Source organism: Halichoeres trimaculatus, unplaced genomic scaffold (genome assembly GCF_033239565.1).
Source record: "Halichoeres trimaculatus isolate MK-OKI-2021-1 unplaced genomic scaffold, fHalTri1.1 fHalTri1_scaffold_12, whole genome shotgun sequence".
In the NCBI taxonomy this organism is placed as follows: domain Eukaryota; kingdom Metazoa; phylum Chordata; class Actinopteri; order Labriformes; family Labridae; genus Halichoeres; species Halichoeres trimaculatus.
Window position 1 is genome coordinate 33411476 of NW_027437190.1, and position 27295 is coordinate 33438770.

At 42.4% G+C, this 27295-nt stretch overlaps 3 protein-coding genes across 5 annotated transcripts in view; 1 reads left to right on the forward strand and 2 right to left on the reverse strand.

Annotated features, from left to right (window-relative positions):
- arhgef2b (rho/rac guanine nucleotide exchange factor (GEF) 2b) overlaps positions 1 to 7850 on the reverse strand; it is a 28629-nt gene extending 20779 nt beyond the window's left edge. The window contains exons 1-2 of one of the 2 annotated variants that reach the window (XM_074683523.1): positions 7781 to 7850; positions 7441 to 7493 (exon numbers count right to left, since the gene is read on the reverse strand). In XM_074683523.1, the coding sequence (XP_074539624.1) occupies positions 7441 to 7458 (18 nt within the window). In that variant the 5' untranslated portion in view covers positions 7459 to 7493; positions 7781 to 7850. Of the gene's footprint in view, positions 1 to 4819; positions 5011 to 7440; positions 7494 to 7780 lie in introns of those variants that run through there. The other variant, XM_074683522.1, reaches the window with a different exon arrangement.
- Positions 7851 to 10095: 2245 nt separating this feature from the next.
- LOC141801064 (transmembrane protein 79-like) lies at positions 10096 to 11791 on the forward strand. The gene is made up of 4 exons (XM_074683962.1): positions 10096 to 10698; positions 10783 to 10977; positions 11096 to 11327; positions 11442 to 11791. Exons 1-4 carry the CDS (start codon positions 10164 to 10166, stop codon positions 11641 to 11643), a joined length of 1164 nt encoding a protein of 387 aa, XP_074540063.1. The 5' UTR covers positions 10096 to 10163; the 3' UTR covers positions 11644 to 11791.
- Positions 11792 to 12074: 283 nt separating this feature from the next.
- LOC141801017 (GON-4-like protein) lies at positions 12075 to 26423 on the reverse strand. Of its 2 annotated transcripts, none has more exons than XM_074683903.1 (30): positions 26296 to 26423; positions 25410 to 25542; positions 23898 to 24028; positions 23727 to 23801; positions 23523 to 23573; positions 23379 to 23423; positions 22946 to 23044; positions 22766 to 22861; positions 22536 to 22676; positions 22229 to 22445; positions 22040 to 22141; positions 21913 to 21953; positions 21719 to 21816; positions 20943 to 21189; positions 20772 to 20858; positions 20464 to 20650; positions 20242 to 20389; positions 20006 to 20156; positions 18565 to 18681; positions 17417 to 18454; positions 17104 to 17347; positions 16871 to 17028; positions 16594 to 16791; positions 14325 to 14468; positions 13892 to 14203; positions 13706 to 13804; positions 13495 to 13621; positions 12944 to 13415; positions 12338 to 12440; positions 12075 to 12253 (listed from the first exon to the last, which is right to left on the reverse strand). In XM_074683903.1, exons 1-30 carry the CDS (start codon positions 26317 to 26319, stop codon positions 12137 to 12139), a joined length of 5202 nt encoding a protein of 1733 aa, XP_074540004.1. In that variant the 5' UTR covers positions 26320 to 26423; the 3' UTR covers positions 12075 to 12136. The 2 variants fall into 2 exon arrangements, with proteins under 2 accessions (XP_074540004.1, XP_074540005.1); XM_074683904.1 differs by having other exon boundaries at positions 25410 to 25539; positions 26296 to 26420.
- Positions 26424 to 27295: the final 872 nt, after the last annotated feature.

A 27295-nucleotide genomic window follows, 5' to 3' on the forward strand; every position in this document is an offset into this window, starting at 1 on the left:
GCGCAGTAGAAACTGTGAGGGACTCAGATAGTGCGTCCCAAATCGCATACTTCCATACTCAAATACTCAAAATTTTGAGTATACTGCGTCAAAATGAAAAACAGTATGCACAGTATGCTAAAAATGAGTATGCAAAAGTATCAGGATGATGTACTAAAATCGTCCCGGATTTTGAGTATGCAGCTGTGGACACTTAACGCACTCATTTCCTCCTCTGGTAGCAATGTATAAATGTAACTTATTGATGTTGTTTTTTACACGTGTTGTTTCCACCAAGCACCATCAGCTGTTGACGTTGTGTATGTGGTGTAACTTGTTTTTGTTTGTTTTGTTCTGCGAATGATAGGCTATGCCAGTGTTTCTCAAATCTGGTCCTGGGGACCCCCTGCCCTGCATGTTTTAGACGTTACCCGACTCTAACACACCTGATTCAAATGATCAGCTCGTCATCAAGCTCTGCTCCAGCCTGATAACGAGCCATTCATTTGAATCAGGTGTGCTGGAGTGAGGTAACATCTAAAACATGCAGGGCAGGGGGTCCCCAGGACCAGGGTTGAGAAACACTGGGCTATGCTAATGCTAGTTGAGCTAACAGCTATCTCAAATGCCAAAGCTCATTGGGCTAACAGTTACCGGGGCCCTAGCATTACCCGGTGAACCAGGTAAATATAATAACAAGTGGGTTAGACCCTGCACAGTGAATACATGACCAGAAGCACCACTCAGACATTTAATTTGTGGATGTATTTTAACTGCCACAGCGCCCCGGTAGCTCTCTTTGTAGCTTCAGTCAGCTGCACCGACCCCCATTAATAAACTCTTCACCGCTGATCGTGTTATTAGCTGTGTTTAATATACTACTGAAAAGGCTTTGAAAATTCGCTGGCAAATAGTGGCGGTGTTTGGCGGAAACGCGCTGGAAGCCGGTCACAATTAGACGTAGAAGAAGAAGAGGTCGACATCATGTCATCATTCCCGGTAAGTACGGCGCTCGGCAGTATGCGATTTGGGACAGCACTACACCCTCAAAATTTGCGCACTAAGCCAGTGAGTATGTAGTATGCTTAGTACACTCAATTTGAAAATTTTGAGTACACAGTGTGGAAGTATGCGATTTGGGACACACTATGAGAGTATCTGAGTGGAGCTCTGTGACAAAAATAATTATAATAATTTTCTTTTTAGAGTCTAATCACTTCTTGACTCTACCTCCCGACTTATTTTACAATCCCCGAAAAATATACACGAGAACGTCAGCTGTCAGTCATCGTTAAACATCACGTAAAACCTCATTTTTAACCTCTTATAACCAATGAAAACGAAACTTTTCAGAAAAAAAAGGAATAGGATACAAGACAGCCAAGTAATATCTTCAAATCACCACAACAATCAGAAATGAGAAACATTTCTACCAGGTGTATTAATTTTTTAAAGTTTGTCCACAGTCCATCTGGAATGACTGGAGAGATGGATTTTTTGACCTATACTGCAGCCAGCCACCAGGGGGAGCAGTTTTTGTGGCGACCTCACTTGGCGCTGAGCAAGATGACATCCACTATATCATAGTCTTTGGTCAGTACCTGTAAAAGTACCCAATTTGGTACCCATCCATACACTCAGTACAACAAAAACATTTTATCTAGTCTAGAAATGAAACATCTTAAAGCGCATATTGCAGGGTAATTTTTGTAAATTAACGCTCAACATGGTCTGATAATGGCAGTAGAATAAGTCAATCATTAATTTTATGTTATTCAACAAAAAAGGCACAAATTTAGAGGAAGAAGCGGTTGTTTTCAGCATTAGCGTTGACTTCACAAAAGGGACTCTCGATTGTGACGTCACGTTCGCTTTTTTAACCTGGAAGAACTAAAACCCGTACTAAAACGTCTCCAGGACACCCTGTGGTTTATTAATTTAGAAATTTAAACTAGGGTATAATTTTAAAGTTATTTTCCTATCAATTTCTTAACGGTTGTCTTTAAACTGCAATATGCCCTTTAAACATACTTTGAGATAATATTTAATAACAAATAATTTATCCATCAGCACACTTGCATAACTTTTAGGCAGGTGAGTTATTTAATACTTGTCATACTTTTGCAGTTACACGATTTGACAATTTAATGGGACTGATTCTTTAGTTGGTTAAAAATTGTAGAAATGTGATATATAAAATACTACGACACCAACAGAAATGAAAACTAGGTTAGTACTCCTGTGTTTTACGAGCTCTACATCTACTGCAAAAACTTCATCCAAACAAGTGTTAATGTCTTATTTTTTGTACAAATGGTCTTACTAGACTCATTATGGGCCTTACTCACATGACGAGTCCAGAAAAATCTCTGATTTTAATATTTTAAAGGACAAAAATGATGCCTGAATTGTTTGTAAAGAGTAAAAAACATCTGCCTATAGGGGCAAGAAAAATGTTTAGTTTCTTGAAATAAAATGTTGTGATGTTTTAATCCACCTGGCCTTTATTTTTGTTATTTTGTCTTTAAAGAGTCAGAGATCATGCCTGGGAAGCTCATCCTCTCTGGACTGTTTGATATTTTTTCTCTTGCACAAATAGTAGAAGAGTTACGGTAATGAGATCAGCTTGCATCCGTTACCATATCAGGTTATTTCCGGTGATTGGAAAGTCGTTATGCAAAGATTCCTACGCAGTACTCAGGATATCACCGTAAAGTGCGTCTTTGAATTTTCTCTTGCCCAAATAGTTGAAGAGTTATGGTATTTTCAGGAGAACTGGTGCTCTGATGGTTTTAAGCGTTACACTGGGTGTTCGGATTTTACATTGAGATAAGTCTTGGAGTCCCATAAGGTTGATGCTTGGACTGTTATTTTTTTCACTTCATATGCTTCAAACGTTGAGGTCTGGACTCACTTGGACTCAATTACAAACAAATGTTCAATGTTCTTGTTTTTTTTTTTAAATATAATTTTGTAATGTTTTAATTCACTTTTTTTTTTTTTTTTTTTTGTCCTTAAAGAGATCATGCCCCGAAAGCTAATCTTCTTTTTTTTTCAGAGACTGTCAGATATTTTTTCTCTTGCACAAATAGTAGAACAGTTACGGTAATGAGAAAAGCTTGTATCAGTTATTATATCAGGTTATTTCCAGAAGCAAATATTCCTATGCAGTAACCAGGATTTTACCGTAAAGTGGGTCTTTGAATTTTCTCTTGCCCAAATAGTTGAAGAGTTACAGTATTTTCAGGAGTGCTGGTACTCAGATGGTTTTAAGTGTTAAACTGGGTTTTTGGGTTGCACATTGAGGCTAGTCTTGGAGTCCCATAAGGTTCGATGCTTTGACCATTTATTTTTCACCTCATGCTTCAAATGTTGAAGTCTGGACTCACTGGGACTCAATTTCCCATGAGCACCGGCTTGCAATATGTTTTGTTTTGTTCTGAAGACTGAGCTACAGATGGTTTCACTGATTTAAAGTCGTCCACGTTCGCTGCTGAAAGAGAAACCCTCAGATACATGAGCAGAAAATAACAGCAGCTCCCTTTTAATCTTCACTTCCTGTGACGTTTTTGTTTGTCCTCTGAGTCAGACCTCTAACTCCACTGAAGCGTGTACCACGATGGGGTTTTTACGGCCTGTCGCTGGTTAGCCACTAACCACCTATAAAAACTCCACATTCTTCAAGTATCATTAAAATTATTCTTAGAAACAGTCTCCATTTTGTTTCCTGAATGGGCATCTTACATTATTGCCACAGTGTCAACAGGAAGAGGAAGAGTCAGAACATAAACATGTTGCTTCAGTAGTCAGAATTAATGACCATGGGCAGAAACGTTCGTTATGCAGACGATACTCAGTCATATCTGTCAACAGTAAGCAACCAGCTCGGTAAGGCTCCCGTTACTGGATCCACCTGGGAGGAAGAGCTACCTGAGGTCTGACAACAGGACTACAGGGTCAGATCTAAGCGTGTGAGAAGGTTTAAAGAAGTGAAGTCCTCACAAAGGAGAGACGTCCTCCTGATTCTGCCTGATTCACCATCAACTGAAGTCACTACATGTGTTTAAAAATCAGCTGTTCAACAACACTGAGGTCAGAGGTCACTCCAGACAGACACTTCCTGTTTGGAACCACACACACACACACACACACACACACTACCACACACACACACACACACTACCACACACACACACACACACACACACTAAGGGTGTCTCCCCTCCCCCTCTCGTTTCCTCCTGCAGGACAAAGCGGCCACGCTGCTGCTAACGGACACACACCGAAACACACAGAAAGTCACTTTATACCCGCACAGACACACTAACACACCAACACACACACGTATACACACATTCCGAACACAGACAGAGAGAGACTCACACACACACACAGACAGAAAGAGAAACACACACCCTGTGGCTGCGTGTGTGTGTGTGTGTGTGTGTGTGTGTGAAAATAAAGAGGGTTTCGGTCTGAGCTGAAAAAAGTGTGTATTTCCCGTTTCCGACCTCGGAACTTCTTCTCCTCTGCTCACACACAGTCCGACCCTCACACACACACCTGGACACACCTGATCACACACACCACATCGATGATCGATCAGGAGAAGTGATCGGCTCTGAAACATCTGCAGTAACGGAACAAACCCGGGTCAGAGCGGAACAGATGTGACGAACAAAGCGGAACAGAAGTGAGGCAGAGTTCTTCTCCGAGTCTGATCGATCAAACCCGGACCCTCTGATCGACCACACACCATCACTATCGATTATTACAGATCAGAAAAGTCTGCTCCACGCGCCCCGGCGTTCTTTTCTTTCTTTTATTCAGGTGAGCTCACCTTTAGGTTGATTTCCTTCATCCTGTCCTGTCTCCTGCTCTCCAGCAGCCGGGACATCCCCTCCGAACAACCGAACCTCCTGATCGATTAACCGCGCTCTGATCGGTTATTAATCACTGATAATCCTCTGGAGTGTTCGCTTCTGGTCCCGGAGCAGTCCGCAGTCTGAGCCGGGGGGGCGGGGCTTTCCTCTGACTGACAGCTCTGCTCTCTACTTTCGACCAATGGCAGCTCAGCCCGCTGCTAAAGCGCACAGCCAATCATTTCAACGCACGCTTGTGAAGCCCCGCCCACCAGATGTTAGGGAGCGCTTCTTTTTAGCACCAGTGAAGGAGCGTGGAGAGGCGGGTGGGGAATGTCTCTATGACAACGTGTCATCGTGTCACGTGACACGCAGCAACCAATTCGACAGACGAAAAGGTCACGTGAGAAGTGACTAATAATGATTTTAGCAGGATCGGTTAGCTCCGCCCCCTCCCTGCAGCAGTGTACAACACCCTGCTGTATGACGTGGAAGCACAGTGCCCCGACCCCGCCCACCCGGGGCGTGCAGGTAACAGAACATCACTCCCTCCAACAAAACAAAAAGACAGACGTTATAATAAACCATAAATGAATGAAGCAATTCTATGTTTTAAAACAGCTTTCTTTATTTAAAATATTTTAAATTTAACAGCTGTGTTGACCTCATTATTTATCATCTAAACATACATTCATATAATGTGGCTAAATAACGATTTATTTCATATTTTAAAGCTTTAGTTCATCTTTATTTTCCTAATGATGTATTAAATATCTCTTCAATGTTTTTACATTTATTTGAAAAAAGTTTAAAGCATTAAAACAGATTAAAGATCATAGCAAATGTAGTATTTGTAGGAAATGTTTAATAGAAGTGAGTGCAGTTGTGTTTTTGGAGGATCGTTATATTCCTTAAATTAGTTTTTAATGTTTTCTTGGGTAAAAGGTGTTAAAAGACAGTTTTTAATTTTTTTTATTTCAAGACTCACAATACTTGAATTATCAATTTTGATTGTAGGAATAATAGTGCTGTGTTTGTCTTGAAAGTACTGCAGTATTAAAATGTAAGGTAGCAGTAGTGAACAAGGACTTTTTGGGTATTGGGCCATGAATAGAATACTGGAGACTGATATTATGTTATCTTTTTCTGAAATACACTTGAGTATGTTTAAAATTCTACAGATTGTTTTAAATGTTGAATTATTCTCAAAAACTGTTGTTTTTTTAAAGCACTTAAGAATATTTTGGAGAACTGTAGTATTTTTTTTAACAAGGAAATACAGTACTCTGGGTATACTTGACAAAGACTACTTTATTATTTTATCAAAGAACTGAAGTCTCCTTTTTAAATACTAGAGTCCCCCAAAATAATTAAGTACTTTGATTTATATTTGGCAAAGCATTTACTCATATTTTAGATACTGTAGTATTTTCTGTAGTTTCTCACAGATATTGCTAGGCGCCGCCCTGTTGGTTGTGGCTGCCTGTTGCAGCAGCTCTCTCCTCTTTGTCGGTGGTTTGTCTCTTTTTTGTCTCTTTTTTGTCATCTTTGTATTTGGAGTGGATCATTACTTTGTATGGTTCATTTTTTGGTGATGGACAACAAACTTTTTGTGTCTTCAGTGATATTTTTACTCTTTTGCTCCTGTGTTTGTCTGGAGATCCTACATGTAACCATGGCTGCATTGTTTACATGTGAAATCAGCTGTTAGCAGCCTGTAGCATGTCAATGCTAACTGGTGCTAGGCCTGATGTTTCCCACAAAGTGAGGAGAAGGAGGTGAGGACGATGTGCTGGTTCTCAGGTGTGAGCTAAGAAGTGACAACATGGACCTGTCCTTACATCCATCGTTATTGGGAACGTAAGATCTATCTCCAATAAGATGGACGAGCTAGCCGTGCTAACCCAGAAACAGAGGGAATACCAGAAAGCAGAGTAGCATCATGCTATTCACAGACATGGCTAACAGAGCTAACAGCAGACACCAACGCCACATGTGAAGAGCTTCACCTGCTGTGAGCAGACAGGATCCAGGAGACAGAGGCTGAACAGACTGCTGAAGAAGCTCAGTCCTGGACCCTGTGGAGGTGGAGGCTGGCTGACTGGACAATGATGGACAAGCTGTCAGCATCTATTTTCTTTGCTTTGCTGTTAGAGAGGGTGTCTGTGTGTAGTTTAATATCACAACATTTTAATATCTCTGTGTTTTTTTAAGCTCTGTAGTTTCATTAGTTTGCAGCTGTTTGTTTGGAGCTCTGTGGTTTTTAGTGTACTCTGTTCATACTTTCCCCACAGGGAGCCAGTTGTTCTGTTTCAGCCTCTGAATCAAACATCTGTTGACTTCTGCTCCTGGTACAGCCTGACTCAACGTTTACCATGGCAACCAGATGAAACACACACACATACACACACAGAGGGGAGGGGGTGGGGGTGGTATCATCTTATTGAGCACAGAGGTGGGAAAAAGTTAAACGACAGCTCCACCTGCTGGCAGGGTGATGAACTGCAGCTGTGCATCAACATCTTATAATAGTGTTCATGAAATTGAGATAATGTCCAGCCTATCAGTATATTCTGATAGTGTGACGTCATAAACTCACCTTTCTGTGCAAAGCCATATCAGACAGGTGACTTCCGGTTGTCCACTTGAGACCTGACCAAGATTACACACACAAAAAATAACATATTTTATATATGATGGTATTTATAAAATGTTAAATGTAATGTTTTTGATGCTTATTTTTATGTCCGCGACATTAAAATACAAAATAAATAAATAAATGAATAAATAAAACTATCTGCAAAGGCTTGTCATCATCATCACCAATAACAAAAATGCAAATTAAAAAAACTCAAGATAAACAAGCGGTCAGTTAAACAGTTTATTGATTATTAATCTAACAGAGTCACAGATCAATAATCATTAAGGAAGAAACTTACCGATCAGAGCTAAGAGGTCAAATACACAGAGAGAGGAGATACTGTACACACTGACAACGAGTGTGTGTGTTTGGAGGCTGGTGCTGAGTGACACACACTCACACACACACTCACACACACACACACACACACACACACACACACACACACACACACACACACACACACACACAAAGACAGCAGTGTCTTCTCAATTTCAGTATTTATGAATGAACTCTTTAAACACTCTCATTTTTAATTATTATTAATCCACATTTTTTATTTTCTGTAAATATGTTTTTAAATTTTTAAAAGTGGTTTTAAGTTTCGATTTTAACTTGAATCTGTCTGAAAGCTCGGCTATTTAGGTTAAAATGTAGAAATATTTATTTAGCCGATACTTCCAGCACCGCACTCTGTCCCTTTAAGAGGACGTCCCCTTTAATTCACCTGACGTGACCACACCTGAACTCAACTTCCGACAGTTTTACAACAACAACAGAAGAAGAAGGGGAAGAGAAAAAAAGAAGAAGAAAAGGGAGGTTAAAAAGGAAGAAAAAAAAGAATAAGTCGAAGAAAAGAAGAAGAGAAAGACGAGGTGAGTGTTAACTCTGAGCTCAGGTGAGCTTCAGTCTGTTTCCAGCTGCGTTAGCATGTTAGCTTGTTAGCGTGAAGCTAAGTGTCCGTCTATGGGTTGTGATTGGTAGATTTCTGATCACTGATCAGCGGGGGAGATCTCTGCGGTACTGATGTGTCAGTTATCGATTAGTTAGAGCAATTAATCGACTTGTTTTGATTCTTTAATCTAAAAGACGTCACGGACGCCATATTGCACATGTAGACGTCACGAGCAGGGCGGGGCTAATACGTTTGTTCGCTCTCCACTAGCACAGGTAACAAATGATAAATGAGTACAACACTTTATTTTTATGAATTTAACTCATTTTTATTAGCGTTAACTTTTCAACATACAAACAGAAGGCAAAGAGAGAAACAGACAATAGCCTAAAAGCTTAAAACAGGAAGTCGGTTGTTTAAAAAATACTTCAAAATAAAACCAATATTGTAAAATTTATATGAGTGAGGTGAGAAAGCAAAATTAACAATTAGTTAAAACTAAAAATTACAGAAGCCCTTAAAGTTCATAATAAATACATTTTCCTTTTTTTAAGATTAGTTTTTTCAGTTGTTTTCGCATTATCTCAACTTATAAAATAAAAAAAAAATTAAGAAAAAAAAACATTTTTTTAGAGATAAAATCACACCATCATACCATCCATAACACTACTGCATGTCTTTTGTTCATACTAATGAGTGTCATTGCTCTTTTTTTCTTGTATTATATTTAAGTAAATACAGCACAATTTGTAATTTTTGTATTTCTATTATTCTTTTTTGATTCTGTTTCTTTATTTCTTTCTTGTAAGTTGCTGTAACAAAGCTAATGTCCCCGATGAGTAGGGCTAAACAACATGCTTTTCTCCCAATTTGATATTTTACAATTTTTGGGGTGCCGATTTGATTAAAATGTTATTATTTGACATTTCCAATATTTGCGATTTGTTTGTTTTGTTTTCTTTTTTTTTTTTTTTTTACATCAGGCCAAGTGAAAAATGATGATGACAATGTCTACAGATTACATCAGGAGCCATATTTTTGAAAAAATTCAATCAGTTTTTCAGATTTATTCAGGGGATCTGACATATCAACTTTTTTTAACCTAACATATGAAAAAAAAAACTAAATTAAAAGACTTAAATTTGAACAAAAAAAAAAAAAAAATTTTAACAAAAAAAAAAAAAATTAATTGTTGAACAAAAATTCCCCATACTACAATATAAGGATTTTTCTCCCACGCCTTCTAATGAGGGATTGATTCTCTTTTAAACAGGGTAAATATGTGGTGATCTAAAAATCAAATCAGTAAGTCTAGCTCCTGCAGGACTGAGGAAAAAGAAGACTGTTTCTGTTTCTTTGTGCTTTTGCTGCTTTATGAAAATCATCTCTTACCTTGATCCTTTTTTATGTCATCTCGCAAAACCATTGACAATAAAATGTACTTAGTAAGGATCTTACAGAGCTCCTGTAATGAAGATAGCAATAGATTAATTACAAAAATGTTTATTGACGTGATGACTCGAGATGTTAACTCTGAGTTGAGGAGTGTATGGAGAATTAACAAGGCCCCAGAACGCTTCCCTGAGGAACCCCGCTGAGTCTGACTGAAAACAGTTCATGGTGTCAAACGCTGCTCTGAAGATGGAGGGAGGAGGAGTGTGAAGGTTTTTTATGATGTGAATCAGAAAACTGTATTTTCTCCCCTCTGACACACAGACAGGTGGACAGACAGACAGGTGGACAGACAGACAGGTGGACACACAGACAGGTGGACAGACAGACAGACATGTCTGTGCTCGTAGATTCTCAGACGCCATCAGGAAGTATGAAACCTGACCAAACAGGGGAAGAAGACGAGGGGGTGGAGTCTGCTGCCATGGAGCCCAGCACCATGCCGTGGCCCGGAGACAGACAGACAGGTGGGCAGACAGGTGGGCAGACAGGTAAAGGGGACAGAATGAGTGTGAGGTCAGACACTTCCCTCCGTGAGGCCGCCAGTTGGACTGAGAGTGAGCGGGAGCTGATGGTGGAGGGAGAGGGGAAAGGGGGAGGGGCCAAAGAGGAGGAGGAGGCGGAGCCAACAACACACCTAGAAGAGGAGGAGGAGGAGGAGCCAACAGAGAACCACCTGCCAGAGAAAGCAGCTCAGGTGTTCAGCCCTGCAGTGACAGTCCTTCCATCCCCATCCTCCCCCAGAGAGAGTGAGGCATTCTGGGAAATGCAGTCAGAGAAGAGCCCCTTCCTGTCTCCTAGAGGAGTTCCTCAGGACTACGACCAACACGACTTTCAGTACTGGACCAAGGAGAAGCCCCCTGGACCATGTGAGTGTACCTGAGTCACCTGTAGAGCTTTCAGACCCGACCCTCACATCTTAAAGTGACAGTAGGCGTTTCTCTTTCTCACAGGTAGGGGGAGCTGTCCCAACAGAGATGCCTTGAAAATGGGCGTGTCCATAGCGACATCAGCGCTCTTCTTCCCCTTCCTGGTGTGGGGGGGTTACATCTTCCTGCCGTTTGACGCCCCCTTACTCGATGGCGCCCCCCTCAGGCTCGTCTACACGCTGCGCTGCTCCGTGTTCGCAGTTATACCCATAATCCTCGGTGAGAGCCACAAGGATGTAAACGCACCTGTCCCTTTTTGTTTACCTGTCTCTCCCTCTTGAATACTCGTCTCTTATCTGTCTCACCTGTCTGTCTGTCTCACCTGTCTGTCTCTCAGGCTGGCTGGTCCTCGGTGTCAGCCGGCTCAGGTCAGGTGTGTTTCGTCCTCTTTTCGAGGATGGAGAAATGGATGTAGAGCTCCGAGACATCACGGTCCACCGGCGCTTCCTGTCTGACTCCGCCTCCCTGTTCCTGATCTACTTCCTGCAGCTGGTCGTCATGGCGATGTACTTGAGCCAGGAGCAGCTGAAGCTCATCCCTCTGCTGACCATCGTCTTCGCTCTCGGACGGTAAGAAAAATAATTTCATGACGCTCCAGATGTTTACGTAGGAGACGAGTCAGAGAAGGTGTGTTTGTTTTCGTCTCAGGTGTAAACAGTAAAGGTGCGTTTGTTTCGTCTCAGGTTGGTGTACTGGGTCGCGGCGGCATTTGGCAGCAGTGTTCGTGGTTTTGGTTTTGGTTTGTCTTTCCTGCCCAGCGTTGCCATGATGGTCGCCAACATCTACTTCATCTTCACCGTGGAGGCATCGGGGTCGATCTTCAGCCTCCCGCCTCCACCTGAGGAGGTGTTACCTCCACCCGGGCGCCAAAGGTTCTGGGGCTGAGTGCCAGATTAAATATTTTTCAACTTTTGCAAATCAGAAAAAAAATTAAAGATTTGAAACTGTAAACTTTACAAAAATATATGTCAGGATTTTTTTAGGTTTTGGTCAGAATCTAGTTTACCTTCTTCCTGTTTACTCCTTATGAACTTCCTGTTTACTCTCTGTGAACTTCCTGTTTTTTTGTATAATGTAAATCAGTTTTATGATCATCAAATGTTTTATATCTGTATCATTTCAGTTTTCATTTCAATAAATGAAAATATCATGTTGTTAATTCTGTCACAGTTCATTGAAATCAGACTTCACACAAACTTTCTTAAAACGAATAAAAATAAAAACCCACTGAGATCATTTCTGACAAAAATATTAAATAATTTATTCTGAAATATTTACATTATTTTCATTTACAACAAACAGTAACTTTGAACAGATCCTTTCACAATAAAAGTCCTGGGAATGTTGGAAAAAGGCTTTCTTTGCTGATTGGCTGGGATCAGTCTTCTTCCTCATTGGCTGCTGGAGGTTCAGTGGGAGGAGCTTCATCCTCAGAGCTTGTGTGACGAGCAGCGGTCCGAAACAAACGCATCAGATCCCGAAACCGTCGAGCGACCTAAAGGCAGAGAAGAAGAAGTTAAAGACGGTTTTCAGAGAAATAATAAATCATGAAAACACAGAGGGTTTAACAGCCAATCACCTCGCTGGGAGTCTTGTTGCCGAGCAGAGTAGAGATGGACTGAAACGTGTTCTGATTGGCTCCTTCCTGCTGACACGTTGTCAAAATGACCCGGTCTGCTTCTCTGGAGGAAAAAAGGAGGAGAGGAAAAGTTTTAAATCTGGAGAGAAGAAGGAGAGAAGAGGAGGATATAAGGAGAGAGGAGAGAAGGAGAGTGGAGAGAAGAGGAGGGGAAGAGAGGAGAGAAAGGAGAGAAGGGGGAGATGAGGAAAAGTTTTAAGATCAGGAGGAAGGAGAAAAGAAAGAAAAGGAGGAGAAGGAAGAGGAGGAAAAAAGAGAAGAGAGGAGGAGAAAAGAAAGGAGGGAAGGAGGGGGAGCCTGGGAGAGAGAGAAAAGGAGGATGGAGAAGAGAAACAGAAATAAAGGAGAGAAGAACAGAGGAGAAAAGAGGAGGAGGATGATCAGGAAAAAAGATGTGATGGGGAAAGAAAGGAAAAGAGGAGGAGAAGGATATGGAGTAAGAAAGAGGAGAAAAGATAAAACAGGGAAAGAGAAGGAGGAAGGAGTAGTGAGGAAGAAAAGCTGCTCCCCGAGGAGGAGGAGGAGGAGGAGAAGGAGGAGGTATACCTGGTCCACAGAATAACTTTCTCTCCGCTCGCCGTCAGAGAAATGTTCTTGGCGCAGACGGGGAGCTCAGGAGGTGGACTGGGCCGAGGAGGTGCAGAGGAGGAGGAGGAGGTGGGGTTAGAGGACACACAGACAGACGGAGATGAGGGGGAGGAGGTCGTGGAGGGGACAATCGAGGGGGAGCAAGAGGGGGAGACAGAGGTGGTTACAGAGGTGATCGTAGGGGAGGAGGTGGAGGGAAGGGAGGTGGTTACAGTGGCACAGGAGGAGGTGGGGGAGGAGACAGGAGTAACAGAGGAGGTGATCTGCATCTCCTCTCTCCTGCTCCTCTTCACAGATGGACTCTGCTCCTTCTCACTGCTCTTCCTCTCCTCCTCATCTTCATCCTCCTCCTCATCATCCAGCTCCTCCTCCTCCTCCTCTTTCTCCTCGGGCAGAGGAAACGGGCCTTCCCATGATGCACTGCTGCGGACTGTGAAGAGAAACCATGTGGTTAATGCACCTAGCTGCTGAGAACACCTGACACCTGCTCAGGTGAGCTGGATCCTCACCTGGCTGCGGACTGTCGTCGTCCCTCTTCAGCTCCAGGTCTTTGTCGCCCGGCTGGTCGTGGGCGGAGCCTATCTGAGAGTACAGGGGGTTCAGACTCTTCATGGCTCTGGACACGCCCCCTGAGGCCTGTGGAGGAGCGAACAGGTAAGGGTCAGGTGTTTTCAGCCTCTACCTGTCCATCATCTCACCTGGAACGGATGCAGGACTCACCTTGTTGCCATGGCAGCGGGAGCATCCTTTCCTCCGGTGTCTGCGGATCTTTGAGTCTGGACAGAGGCAGGACCAGTCCTTCTCCGACCAATCACAGTCCTGGAAACATGAAACAACCTTTACCCGACCAATCACGGTTTCAGGGAGGAACAGGTGAGGAGTAGAACAGGTGAGACAGGTACAGACCTTGTAGTTCCTGTGAGCGTCCATCTTTCTCCTCTGGCGCCGGCTCGTCATTGGTGGGATCTTCTGCCCCTCCTCTTCCTCCTCCAGCTCAGGTAACGTCACCTCCTCGAAGCCGTTGCTGGCTCCGCCCCCTGACACCACCTGTCCCAGCCCCTCCGCCCCCTCTGACACAGAACCTCCGTCCTCCGGCCAATGAGCTTCTTCGAACTGTCCAGGATGAGCAGGGGGAGGCCGGAGCTCGTCGAAGAATACCCAGAATTCATTTTGCAGGTGGGTGTGGCCTTTTAGCAGCGTGGCCATCTGAGCTTTTAACTGAAAAAAAAACAAACACATAAATTAACCTTCAACATGATATAGAAACTCAGCGCTGAGCCGGCCAGGCTAAATCAAAGACAGTCCCTAAGATGGTATAAACTGGTTAAACTGGTTTCACCTCCTGGATGCTGGTTGGACTCAGGTCTGGACCGGTCTGCAGGGCCTTGATGATCTTCTGATAGTGAGACGGGTTATCTCTGAAGCTGATCTCCAACTGTCGCAGGAAACGGCGGCTTCGATCAAACGCCTGCTGCTCCTGGAACTGCAGAGGTCAAAGGTCAGAGAGGTCAAACCTTAATACACCTGTACTTAAAACCTGATCTGTATTACACCTGTTATACCACCCTAATTTACCTGTAATAAACCTGTAATACATGTTTGAGACATACATAGAGTCTATATATAATATATCTGTAATAACTATGTAATACATCTTTAATACTACCATGAAACTTCAGGTAAACAGTTGTAATAAACCTGTAATAAACTTTAAATATTACCCTGATGGTGTCAGGTTGTTGTGCTCCCTGAGTTTTCTTCTCCTGACATTTTCCCTTTAACTTTGAGGTCAAACTAATTCACTGTTTAATTTCTAGCTTTTTTGTTTTGTATTTTATCTGTTTTTGTCTGTTGTTTTACTGTTTAGCATGCTGCTATCCAATGTTTTTAAAGATGCTACATAATTACATTATTAATTTATTACTATATGTAACAACCATGTTATTCACCTGAAATACCACATTGATATATCTGTAATAAACTAGTAATACTTCCAAAATGACACCTTGATAAATGTTATACACCAGAGCTGGGACGATACGCTTTTCTCCCGATTCGATTCTTCAACGATTTTTGGTAGGGCTGATTCGATTTAAATTGCAAATTTTTTTTTTATTTTTTTGCAATTTTTAGTTTTCTTTTGTAAAATCAGACCATGTGAAAAGGTGAAATGATGATGATGTTGTCTACAGACTGCATCAGGAGCCATATTACCCCAAAAATGCCATCACATGTAAGTCAGATTTTAGGATTTATTCAGGGGATCTGAAATATTGAACTTTTGTCTGACCCAGCTCTGAAGGACTTAAATTTGGAAAAAAAAAGTTTTGAACAAATTAATCACAATTAAAAACTACTAAACAAAAAGCCCTTATACTTTGATTTTTTTCTCCTAAAATTATGAATTTCTTCTAAATTTTAATTTATAATTTCAGGTTGTTTGAAATAGAAACAAATTTTTAAATCTACTTTTGTAATTTTTGCAAATTTTTTAAATTATATTTCTTTATCTGTTTTTTTTTACAATTTCTTACATTTCGAAAGCTTTTTGCCAATTTCTTGAAATCTCAAGACTGTCTGTAATTGTTGCATATTTTTGAAATACATTGGCAAATTTTTGAAATCACAACATAATTTTTTTTTTTGCAAGTTTTTTTTGATTTAAATTTTTTTTGCAAATTTTTTACATTTCAGGTTGTTTAAAATTTATTTTTGCAATTTTTGCAAATTTTCAATGTGACATTTCTGATTCATTTTTGCAATTATCTTACATTTTAAAAGTTTTAGCCAATTTCTTGAAATTTCAAGATTGTGTGTTATTGTTGCTTTTTTTAAAATTTATTTGTATATTTTTTTGCAAATTTTTGAAATTACAATTTTTTTGTTCGGATATTACACTGATATATCTGTATGTAACACATCTTTAATACAACACTGATATATCTGTACTGAGCCTGTTACACACTTATGACACTGTAATACATCGGTAATAGACCTGTTATAGAACCATGATGTAAAGTTTAGTCTTTTAACCATAATAAACCTGTGATACACCTGTGTAATATCTGCCATCAACATTTTAATTATTTGTTATAAATGTGTAATACTACTCTGATGTATCCTTAACAAATCTGTAAAACACCTGTAACAAACCTGTAATACAACCCTGACAGTGCTATAATAGAAATAAAATACAACCTGCAGTACAACTCAGATGTATGGGTTGTTATCAAGTAATACACATGTAATAAACCTGTGTTAAAACCCTTTAATACTACTCTAATACACCTGTAGACAAACGATCCTATAGCTGTAATAAAACTGTAATTAAACTGTCATAAAACCCTGATATATAGGTTTGACACCTGTAAACCATCATTGATACACCTGTAATAAACCCATCATAAGTCTGCTAGAAACTCATAATTGATGTGTTTTATTACTGGGCAACACATGCGTCTTATTAACGTATTAATCTGTAATTATATAAAGATCAATTTTATTCATTCCCTTGGAAGAAATTCAATTTTCAAACCTGTAATAAATCATTTTTACATGTCAGTAATAAGCCTGTCAGTGTTACACCTGAGGAACACCTGTCTGCTTACCAGTCCACACTGCAGCGCCTGCTCAGGAAGAAGGAACGCGGCGAAGTCTCTGAGGAGGTCTGTTCGATCTCCCAGGATGCACCTCAGCTTCCTGAACAACAGGATCACTTCCTGTCCTTCTCCCGCCTGCTCGAACTCACTCAGCAGAGACACAAACTCCCCCACCTGCCCAGGTACGTCCTGCAGCGCCTCACGCACCTGTAGGAAAATGACACAGTGATGCCACTGCGGCTCCACGTCGCCATGGTTACCTGTCAGCTGACGCTGTGACTCTGACCCTGCTGAGGTAGCTCTGAGCGAACGCCACGTCCTTGCTCTCTCGGTGCGGGTCGTTGTCCAGGATGTTCTGGTCGTACAGCTGTAGGACTTTGGCAGCGTCCACGCTGTGACGCTCCTGGCGACTCCTCCTCAGCCCGCGGAGAGGCCGACTCCGCCCTGCAGCGGGAGGAGAACCATCATAAGAACGCCAGGTAAGAAAACACATGAGCTAAACATCAGACTGTGACTCACCTCGCCCCCGCCCAGGACGACCGCCTCCTCCTCTTGGCGTCCCCTCTCCTGACGGTGCATCCTCATCTCCTCCCTCCTTCGTCCTCCTTCTCTCCCCTGACTCCGCCCCTTTAGCCCCCTCCTCTTCCTCCTCCTCCTCCTCTTCCTGGGAGCCTGGCGAGGTGGGGGAGTGATCCTCCTCGGAGTCTCCGTCTGCACAGAGACGCCGCTCTGCCGCCAGCCACGTCAGCTGCTTCATGGTTTCCTGTAGAGGTCAGAGGTCAGTGAGCGACGGCGTTCACCTGATCATGATGTCAGAGGTGTTTTTATTTACCTGTAACTCTGGAACCGACAGCACCGACTCCTCTGACGCTGATGACATCACTTCCTCCTCATCTTCATCCTGTGTGAGGTCATCAAAGTCCTCCTCCTCCTCCTCTTCTCCCTGCTGATCCTGATCTTCATCCTTATCCTTCTCTCCATCCTCATCCCTCTCTCCTCCTCCATCCTCCTTCTGCCCCTCCTCCTCCTCCTCCTCTCTTTCCTGTCCTCCCTCTCCTCCTCCTCCACCTGGATCCTCCTCCCCTGCTTCTCCTGGATCTCCTCCTCCTCTGTCGTCTTCCTTCTCTCCTCCGGTTTGTTCTCCTCCGCTGAGACTGACCAAACCTGGACAAGCCTGTTCCTCCTCCTCCTCCTTCCTCTCCTCCTCTTCCTCCTCCTTCATCTCTGAAATTGAAAACGCTGGACTCAGGGTTGAAGGCAAACTTTCCTCCTCCTCTTCCTGACGCTCCTTTGAGGAGGTCTTACAGTCTTCCTGTTCGATGACAGGTTTAACGTCTCCCATGTGAGGAGCAGGTGGGGAGCTGACTGATAGCAGAGCTGGAGCAGGAGGTGCAGGAGGAGGCAGGACTGTGGGAGGTGGTGTCCACACCATCTGAAGGATGAAGTGTCCTGGCGTTAAAGCAGCTGAGACGGGCATTATGGGACTTGTGATGTCACTGGCAGATGGAGGAAGGGGGAGGAGCAAAGGGACGGAGCCGCTCTCCTGCTCTCTTGTGTTCGTGCACACAGAGTGGGCGGGGCCTGTTTGAACAGCAGCCAATGGGAGAGCCCCACAGGCCTGAGGAGGAGGAGGCAGGACGCTCACTGGCTGCAGAGGAACTGGACTGTCCGTCTGTCTGTATCCAGGAGCTTTGGCGAGGGGCAGCAGCGATGCATTATGGGCCAGTTTGAAGATGCGTTTGTGAGTGGAGGGAGGGGCCCGGACCTTAGGGAGCCACTGGGGATGGAGCCTCAGAGTACAGCCCTGAGGGAGGGATCGGGGGTACGGGGCAGAGCCGCGGCGAGACTTCTGGATGATCAGCTGACTGTTCTGTGAGGAGAGGAGCATCGAGACCAAACCATCAGAGGAACCAACAGAGTCTTAAAAACAGAACTCCAGAGCTTAGTCTGGACCAGGATTTAGTGTGTACGCGGTCAGACCTTCAACCAGTTTGGCATGATGGAGACATCTCTGTCCACTGGGGGATGCTGGTCAGACGGCTGGACTCTGCTGCAGGCGAGGGGCAGCGAGGGAACGATTCCCTGGGTCAGGAACGTCTGTAAACACACCCAGGTTACCTTTACCTGCTCACACCTGTCAGCCTCTAACCAGCTGACGGATGAAACAATCATGATCAAGGGTCTGAAACCTGACACTAAATAAAATCCTGCGTTAACATTAAGTTTAACTAAATCTTCATCCCATCTGTCAATAAAGCCTGCCACCGCTCTACTTCACCTCCTACAACATCAACAGCCCACCAACTTTCCATGCACCTGTGGCACCTGTGGTTTTACAGCCCTGGGAAGATAACTACATCTACAAAAAGACTTTTTTTTTTTTTTTTAATTAATTTTGCAGATTTTCTTTTTAAATATTTCAGATATGATTATAATTGTTGCAATTAATTAAAATTTACTTTTGCAATTTTTGCATTACATTTCTTTTTAATTTTTGGATATATTCAGAATTTCAAAAGTTTCTGAAATTTTTTTTAAATTTATGTTTGCAATGTTTTCAAATGTGAGATAGAAATATTATTGAAAAAAATATTTTTTTTGCATTTTTTCAGATTTCAAAAGTATAAGCCAATTTCTTCATTCAAGATTGTTTGTAAATTTGGCATATTTTTAAAAACATTTGAAATGACATTTTTCTTAATTTTACAAGTTTCCTCAAATTTAAAAAGTATTGGCAAATTTTTAAAATCTCAGGTTGCTTGGAATTGTTGTAAATTTTTTGAACAAATGTTTTTCAAAATTTTCAAAATAACATTTTTTTTTAATTTTTTGCAAGTTTTTTTTTATTTGAAAGTATTTGCAAATTTTTGTAATATTTCATGTTGTTTGAAATTGTTGTACATTTTCTGAATAAATTTTTGCACATTTTTGGAATTTTTTTTTGCAAGTTTTTTTTTTATTTAAAAAGTTTTTGCAAATTTTTGAAATATTTGTTTTTTTTTTAAATTGTTGTCTTTTTTTAAATTAATTTTTGCAATCTTTATATATATATATATATATATATATATATATATATATATATATATTGCAAGCTTATTTCAATTTGACACTTTTTAAAATTTTGAAACTATTGAATCTTCTTGATGCAAATTTATTAAATAATAATAATAATAAGACATCCAAATGGACAATTTTATTTAAAAAAAAAACTTCTCGGTAAGATTATTCTTCACTAGATTTTAACTATGCATAGAATTTTATACACCTTATTGACTTCATTGTGAAGATAAAGTATATTTTGTGGCTTCTGAATGACTTTAATCCAGGTGAGCTGAGGAAAAACAGTTTCTATGAAAGTAAAGGTTGCAGACCCCTGATCATGATGATGACCACAGTGCATGTGATGTCACAGTGATGTCACCTTGATGATGTTGTTCTGTGGCGCTCTGGCTCCGTTCATTTCTCTGATGTGCTTCTTGAGGTTCCAGCAGGTCTTACGGATCAGGTACGAGCTCATCAGCTGCTGTGGCTCCACGGTCCCCTCAAAGTGCTTCAGACCCAGGACGATCAGGCTGCACAGAGGCATCATGGGAAATATATATGACATTACAAAGAGTCTAACTACTTTAGTGTGTCTGTGAGTATGTGTGTGTGTACCTGTCCTCTCCAGGCGTGTAAACATTCCTCTGCGGTCGGCCGCTGGCAGCCTCCATGTTGCAGACAGGAAGTAGTTCTGGGTAGAGGAAGACAGCGCGAGTGGCGAAAAGCCACGCCTTGTCAGCAGGGAGCAGAGGGAAGGCCAGACCTGAACAGAACCAGAACCAGGATCAGAACCAGAACATAATCTCTGTCTCATGAGGGGCTGGGGCGGTTTCTTACTGCTGGTGGCTGGACTCATGGTGGGCAACCAGCGCCTGAAGGCAGCAGGAGGACCAGGAGGACCAGAAGGAGCCTCCCTCTGCTCCACCTCCTGCACGAGGTCCAGCGCCCCCTTTAGGTTACACGCTCTGAAACTGCTGGGAGGGAGATCCTCGCCACGCCGCATGGAGAACTGCTGCAGCTCCTCCTGCAGGAGAAACGGAGAACAACAGGTGAGGAATGAATCCACCCATGGACAGGTGACATCACTGCAGGTCAGGTGACTCACAGGGATTTAAAGTCATGTGACCTTTGTGTCTGTGACTCACCAGGTAATGTTTGGTGATGCAGGCTTCATGGCTCAGAGCGCCCACGCGGCGAGCCAGCAGGTGGATCTGCGTGAGCAGCTGGACGTGCTGCGGGGAGAACACCTGTCAGTCCACAAGTCTCAGGTGAGCTGCCAGACCATGGATCTGGTTTTGGGGTGGGTTTTGTCTTACCTGCTGCACCTGCTGCTGCAGCTGTGCTTTCTGAGTGTGGTCCAGGTAGAGGGTGGGGCAGGTGGGGCTCAGCAGCAGGCCAGGTGGGCAGGTGACTGTTTCCACATCAGAGGAGGGGTTCAGGTGTGAGTTGGTGCGTTGCTGGTTGGTCGAGTCCTGCAGCGCCCTCTTCTGCTGCAGAGCTTCGTACTTTTGTCTGGCTGCTCTCCGCTGCTCTGTGAGCATGCTCGCTAACGGCGCCTCAAATCTACGGAGAGCAAAGAGGGACAAAACCTTTAAACGCAGGCGGCCTTGCTAAACTCTATCAGGTGGATCAAACTTTAATGTCCAACTTAGACGAAAGACCTGGACTTGTTAATCCTGCATCCTAATAAAAATAAATTCATTGGCGCCTTCAGAACGCTAAAGGTCACCTTACAAGGTAGGGGCACACAGGAAGCAGCTCCTAATAAGGACACAGGATGTCTCCTCTGTCTCCTCCCACTAACAGACTCTTCTTCATGGATTCTTTGTGAAGAAGACGCAGCGGAGGACTTTCTGTTCCTCCTGACCCAAACAGAGACAGCACCACTCTGCTGCTCCGTCCCAACAGGAGGACTCACACACAACAGCACCGCTTCCACCGAGAGGTCCGGTTTGGATCAGTTCAGTTTGGTACGGGTCAGATCGGTATGTCTGGCACGAACCAAACTGAACCACTTGGCAGAAACGGGGCTACCCTTAACCTCAGTCAGCTCTTGACACGAGGGACACACGTGTGTGTGTGTGTGTGTTACCGTATAGCTTTGGGAACGTTGAATTTGGTCGCCATCTGTGGTGAGGTTGCTGCCTCCTCCTCTTGCTCCTCCTTTTCCTCTTCCTCCTCCTCCTGCAGCTGTATCAGTAACAAACAGAGTGACTCAAAGTTTCCTGTTAACCTCTTTAATCTCAAAATCTCGGCGTGTTTTATCGGACTTAACGTGAAACTCACCGTCTCAAAGAGCTCGTCCAGCAGCTCATTCACCTCCTTCTCTGAAAGACAGGAAACATTTTATTGTGGCGGGATTCAACAGGAAATGAAAGGAGTTCCTTGACCAGCACTGAGCAGAAAAACGTACTGGTGATCTGAACCCCGCGGTCCGTCCTGTAGTCCTCCAGGTCCGGTTCATCCAGGTCCTCCAGGAAGTTATACTCTGGGTCGTCTTCGTCGTCGGCCTCCTCTGACACACATCAACAACAGGAAATGACTACAGTGGACTGAAACCTTTCAAAATAAAATGTTCAACACTCTTTTGTTGACCTCTGACCTTCGTTATCAGCCTTCATCAGACCCTGCAGCCATCTCGTCCAGTTACGATCCTCGTCTCGGTGCTCGTACATGTCGTCAGTGATGTCAGGCGGCAGAAGCTCCGCCTCCAGCTGATCCAGAGGAACATCCACCAGGGGTCGCTTAGAGCGTGTGCGGTACGCCAAACTTCCATTATCAACGTCTCCATCGCCTTCATCATTTTTTCTGTCCAACGACTGAAAAGGGGACAGAAATATTCCAAACATCATCATCATCATCGTGAAACAACACTGATTAACCTTCAAACAGCGAATCACAAGGCGTACCTGGTTACAGGTAAGGGTGGGGCTACAGTCCAGCTCCTCGTCCACAGCGTTAAGTCTCGCGAGAAACGAGGACTCAGGAGGAGCTGAAAGCTGAGGAGGACAGGTGGAGGACACCTGTGCACCCGGGAGTCCAGCTAACCTCTAAACATCAGGAGAAAGGTCAGAGGTCAGAGATCAGGGTACCTGGACAGGTGAAGATGGTGTAAAGGGGGGGTCAGAGGTCAGCTCACCTGTGAGGTTGTAACAGCCTCCAGGTGTTCTGGGATTTGAGGTCTCTTCAGAGCTCGAGGTGGAGAGGTCAGGCTGTCGCCGTCACTGAGGAACATCTGCACACAAACAGGAAGTGACATCATCAGGAGAGATTTAGAGGGATTAGGAACCACATCCATCAACTGTCCAGACCAACTCACCTCCTCCGCTGTGTCCTCCTCCTCGTCTTCATCAGGACAGTACTCCTCATCTGAAGAGTCTTCATCATCCTCGAGATCGATGTCCACAAACTGGGGAGGCTGCAGAGACAGACAGGAGGTCAGACAGACAGGAAGAGAAACAGACAGGCAGAGAGACAGACAGGAACAGACAAGCAGACAGACAGAGGTAAATAAACAGGGACAGAGATAGACAGGTAGAAAAAAACAGACAGGTAGAAAAGCAGACAGGAGCAGATAAAGGTAGAGAGTCAGAAAGGTGCAGGGATCAACAGGTACAGAGACAGACAGGAAGAGAAACAGACAGGTAGACAAAACAGATGTAGACAGGTAAATAGACAGAGATAGACAGATAGGAACAGATGGAGGTAGAGAGACAGAAAGGTGAACGTATCCTGACATTTTAATTTTGTACCTTGACTGTTGTTGAGTCGACTGCAGACAGACTCCAGTGCAGAGCCTGAAACAGACAGAGAGAAACATAAAAAAGATTAGCAATCATCTCTAATATGTGAGTGTTGAAGAATCAGAGAGGATCATGGGAGTTTGAGTGTCTTACCTGTCCCTCCTGGATCACCTGTTTCAGTCTGGATCGAGTCATTTTTGGCTCCTGAAAAAAACAGTATAGAAGAGAAGCAAAGAAGCAGACAGATTATTTTGAGGTTTCACAGATTAAGGAACGAATCAGAAAAAGCTGAAATATTTCTCTTTGGAGTAAAAAAAAAAAAAAAGAAAGATTCTGATCCAGAAAACAAAAACTCACAAACATGGGGAGGTCCTGAGTGTCTCTGATGGCCTCTTTCATCATGGCGACAACATGTTCATGGGTAATCACCTCCTGAAACATACATCACACAAATAATAATAAATATGGTGTCTGTGTTACTTTACTTTACTAAATACAGTTTTCATGTGCAGCTTGTGTAAAGCTCACATGCAGGATGGCGCGCACGTTCCTGGATGTCAGGTTGTGCTGTTTGGACTTTCTGTCCAGGTCGATGTCCAATCGTCCCAGCTCGTCTTCACTTGACTCACAGGTCTCCATGTTGACAAACATCCCAACACCTGAGCACAGAAAACAGAAAACATTAATTCATCATATCTATTCATATTCAACTCCTCTATCTACCTGAAACATAAACTAATCTTAAAGTGATACTCTGGGATGGAACAAGTTGAGTCCTATCACAAGGTTTAGGGCAGAAATTACCCCTACAGCAGTGTTTTTGTGCAGCAGAAGCCCAGAGCGCACGCACCAAACACCCCCTCCCTGCTCCTCTGCCAGTTTCCTCTGCACTCAGACGGGGCCACATTTTACTTGACCAAAAACACAAATAAACGGACTCCCACCGAAAAAATCTGATATCGGTCTGCATTCACGCTTTATTTAGAGAATTTTCAGCACGTTACTTTCACGCAAAAACACCGCTAAATAAGGCTCTAGTTCTCATCATGTCGTAAAACGGCCCCGTCTGAGTGCAGAGGAAACCGGCAGAGGAGCAGGGAGGGGGTGTTTGGTGTGAGCGCTCTGGGCTTCTGCTGCACAAAAACACTGCTGTAGGGGTAATTTCTACCCTAAACCTTGTGATAGGACCCAACTTGTTCCATCCTGGAGTAGGGCTGAACGATTTTAAGAAAAGATTGAATTGCGATTTTTCTGGCAGATATTGTGATTTCAATTCGATTCACGATTTTCTTCAAATCAAGCTTTGGGATCTTCACATATAGGGCTGAACGATTTTAGGAAAAGATCTAATTTTTCTGGCAGATATTGCAATTCACGATTTTTTAATCATCAAAAGTGATGATAAATAATCTGTTTTCATCAACTTCTACTCCTAAACAGAGGCTTTGTGTTGTTGACCTGCTTACCAGCACTTTTAACATATAGATTTTCTCCACAAATTTGAAAAACAGAATGTGTATAATACTTGACACAACAGATCCTGAGTCAGTCAGGAGCGCTGCAAAAAATTGTTGCTTTGGCGATCTCAAAATTGCATTGTCTAAAATTGCGATTTCGATCTGAAAACGATAAATTGTTCAGCCCTATCCCAGAGTATCACTTTAAACAGTCATAACACTGAAGCTGAGGAATACACAAAGGTTTGATGAGTTTTAGGAAACTTCTTGAAGCCATCTAAAGATTCAGCAGACCTGGAAGGAAGACTGTGCAGGATGCTGAGGTAACTTAAAAAACTACTGAAAGCTAATAAAGACGTGGGACTGACGGCTGGATCTGGTTCACAAGCAAGTTTACAAGTATACTAAAAGTAACAGTATCTAAAAGAGGGGAATACTTTTAGTTTGAGTACAGTCAACAGTAGTTCAGTTGGAGGAACTTAGGCTCATTGATAGCAGAACAACACATAAGGAGACAGGATGTTTAATCCAGATTACAGCTGTTTGCAAAACTCTAGATCTATGATTTAAAACACTGTGTCACCTGAGACAGGTGTCCTCTCCTCATCCCGCCAATTCTCGGGGGAACTTTCTCTGTGACACCTGTGGTCTAGTCTCACAGTTTTGGACTCCAGAGGACAAATGTCATCTCCTGCAGGACGCCGCCGCTCTGCCTGCTGCAACACAGAGAAGAGCAACACAGCAACTCAACAACACAGCAATCATCAAGACAGCAACTCATCAACAAAGTGGATGGACCAAGCAACCAATCAACTAATCACAATAGCAATTGATATCTACAGGGACAACACAATATACTGATATCCTAGCAGTGCACAGATTCACACAACTATCAATAAACATAATCAGGTTAAATATAACAAGTAGTTAAGTTGAACAGGTTTAAGGTAGCTAGTAGTTAATTTAAACTGGTTTGATATAACTAGAAGTCAAAAATAAAAATGTCTAAGACAACAGGAAGTCAACACAGGGGTTTAAGATAACAAACAGTGCAGACAGGAGGGTTTTTGAGATATAGGACTGCACACAGACAGGTCAAAGATAGCTACCACTCACAGTTTAACCAGCAGGGCTGATAAACCGGTTTTAGCTCATAGCTTCAGTTTGGCCTGTTCAATGGTGAAATCACGCGTATCATTAACGTAAGTGACGAAAATTTAACAAACAACCTGTTTTCAGCTCAGTCAGAAAGGTGAATCAATAAGTTAGTGAGTGAGTTAGCTCTGAGCCTCAGGTATCAATGCAGCGGCTAATGTTAGCATCACACAGTCACACACGGTATAGCTGAGCCTGCGCAGTGGATGCTTCACTGAATGGCGCGAAGTTCTCCAGCAATAACCGCTAACACTCACGTTAAACATTATTGACGAGGTTTGTATGATATGCAGATAAAAAACTGAAACACGAACCCTTAAACTGATGTCAGCAGCCATCCGTAGCTCCTACATCTATGCTCTGTTAGCCTATGTTAGTTCCTTTAGCTCCTGTTCCGCCAAAACAACTACACTTCCGGTTGGCGGTTTTCTTCTTCTTTGGCTTAAAGGTGGCCAAAACAATACAACGTTTCCCTCCTCTGGTGACTCAGCAGAAGGTTATGGGGTGACTTGAGCTCGTAATATGATATATAATATAATATAATATAATATAATATAATATAATATAATATAATATAATATAATATAATATAATATAATATAATATAATATAATATAATATAATTTAATATAATATAATATAATAAAAAAAAGGCCTAAAAACCTTTCTATTCCGCATTGCCTTCCAGGATTAATTCTGTTATTTACAATTATTACTGACTGTTTTTACTGGGTTTTTTATGTTTTGATTGTTTTATTTTAAATTGTCTTTAGTAATGTTTCTATTGTTTTTATCTTTCCTTCTTGTGCACTTTGAGATTTGCCTCCAAATGTAAAGTGCGTTATAAATAAAATTCATTATTATTATTATAAATATAATATAATTTTTTTCTGGAATTTGTTTCAGAGACCATCACATCTCAAACTAATTCAACAAATGAACCAACATTGAAGTAAAAACAGGCCAACGGTTACAAAATAATAAATCAAACCAAAAGATATTACAAAAACCAAGGGAAATGAATACTGAGACATAAAAAAAATAATGGGAAATAAAGACATGTATATGAATTTAAAACCTAAATAAGCCTGTTGAATATATATATATATATATATATATATATATATATATATATATATATATATATATATATATATATATATATAAGGTGAAAACCTGAATATATAGGTTCTTATAGACATATTTTGATTTAAAACTGACAGAGACCCATAACTCCATTACTGTTGGTCAGATCACTGGGTTTGCTGCTGAACTGAACTGAACTGAACTGAACTCTGCCCCCCCTCTCTGTCA